The 2071-nt window shown below is 43.8% G+C and overlaps 1 protein-coding gene across 1 annotated transcript; it reads left to right on the plus strand.

The window, feature by feature from the left end:
- Window positions 1-982: 982 nt before the first annotated feature.
- Window positions 983-1981, plus strand: LOC118732569 (the record flags this gene model as incomplete). The annotated part of the gene is made up of 1 exon (XM_036461699.1): window positions 983-1981. A coding segment is annotated over exon 1 (999 nt), but the record flags the coding sequence as incomplete, so codon positions are not given.
- Window positions 1982-2071: the final 90 nt, after the last annotated feature.

Genomic DNA, 2071 nt, shown 5'->3' on the forward strand with positions numbered 1-2071 from the left:
TTTTTTAGCAACAGGAAATTCTTGCGCATGCAAAATGCCGTCGGCAAATGGAAATGTAAAAATTAGCCGACTGCGCATGCATACACTAATGCAATTTAATGAATTGCTACAATTCATAGATATGTATATGTATGTACGTATATATGTGTATGTGCATAAGTAAATATATACATACATACATACATATGTTTCATTAAATTGTAATGAAATAGTTTTATTGAAAAAGTTCCACTTTACATGACTTTAGATAATTGCGGAAAAAGTCGAAAAAATTGACTAAGAAAATCTCATCAACATAGCTGAAACAGAAAAATTCATACATGTTTGCAAAAATGAATTTGCAACCAGCAAATCGATTTCACGCAAATATCATATTTTCGGCAAACAAGCAAATGTACAAAAGCCCGCTCCTTTCCCCGTTTCCCCGCTTCTTTTCTACACTTGTCGTTCCGACTACCATTTTTATTTTACAGTTTGTTTTGATCCGACACAAGCACGCGCCTGCCTCCGCAAGCATCCCCTCTGTCTAGTGCTTATTATATTTCTGTTCCTCTTTCCATTTTGTTCTTATTTTTTCATTTTGCTTTGAACTATGGTAAATTTGCTCAAAGTGTGGTGGCACGGAAAAATTTTTGGTATGGTGGCAGCCGACACTTCTCTACCGACACCGTCGGTCGAGTGGTGCACTCGTCGACGTGTGGTATATTTGGCCGACTGCACCCCAAAATTTCTGGCAGAAATTAGTTCACAGAGAAAATGCGCCTTCTCAGTTATAAACGTTCTCTGTATAAACGTTCTCTGACGGAACTACCGTATTAGCCGTCATCGATTCGACACTCGCTGCTTACTTTGTTGCAAATCCGGATCGTGCCGCGCCTGTCAGTCGAAACACCACACGCTCTTGCATTTCGAACGCTCAACTGCATCGTTAATCAATAGTCAAGCCGAAGCTTCGTCGGCAGCTACAGTTCAATCCAACGCTATGACTGCATCGTTATCTGTGTCGCCTAGTGCCCCAGTATCTCCTTCTGATGCTGTGTTCCTAGCTACTGCCGTCGTTCTGGTAAAAAATCGTGCTGGAAGCTTCGTGCCTTGCAGGGCGCTTTTAGATTCTGGCTCCCAGTTACACTTTGTCACAACTCGCCTTGCAAACCAATTGCAGCTTGTAAAAGCAAAATCTTCTGCTACAGTATCTGGCATTGGAGATGCCAATTTCTCAACGGAGGGTTACTCAGTCGACCTCGTACTGAAGTCGCGGACTTCAGATTTCCCAACAAACATAACAGCTGTTGTTGTGCAAACCATAACCGACAACCAGCCTGGCTGCTCCGTGAGCACCAACGAGTGGGATGTTCCGTCGAATATACAACTAGCTGATCCTGGGTTCAACTTACCGCAGCGAATTGATCTGCTCATTGGAGCAGCATTGTTCTTCGATCTGCTATGTGTGGGGCAGATACGCTTGGCATACGGTTTACCACTCCTTCAGAAAACACGCCTCGGTTGGGTGCTATCTGGAGGGGGGCAACAAGCTCCAAAACTATCATCTTTTGTGGTGCGACGGAAGTCCTCCAGTGATATTATTTCCACTCGGTTGGAAGATTTAGTGCGTCAGTTCTGGGAAATAGAGCACAACTTCGAGCCGATCTCTAAGGCCTCCCAAGAAGATATCGACTGCGAAGCCCACTTCCGGGAAAATTATTTGCGATTGTCATCAGGCGAATACTCAGTTCGTCTTCCCATGAAGAGTGGTGTGGAGGCCCTTGGAGACTCCTATTTGCAAGCTCGTCAACGCTTCGAAAGTCTTGAACGAAAATTCGCTCGTAACCCTGAGCTTAAAACAGAATATAGTAAGTTCATAAAGGAATATCTGGACGTTAATCACATGTCGCTAGTTACCAATGAGGTTTTTCAACAATGCAAGTATTTTCTGCCGCATCATTGCGTCATCAAGGATGACAGTAGCACAACAAAGCTGAGAGTGGTTTTTGATGGCTCTGCATCCACTACTTCGGGCTTTTCGCTGAACGACCTACTCATGGCAGGCCCAACTATTCAGCCGAAACTTTTT

Source organism: Rhagoletis pomonella, unplaced genomic scaffold, assembly GCF_013731165.1.
Source record: "Rhagoletis pomonella isolate Grant_MI unplaced genomic scaffold, Rhpom_1.0 Rhpom_scaffold_22467, whole genome shotgun sequence".
NCBI classification, from domain to species: Eukaryota; Metazoa; Arthropoda; class Insecta; order Diptera; family Tephritidae; genus Rhagoletis; species Rhagoletis pomonella.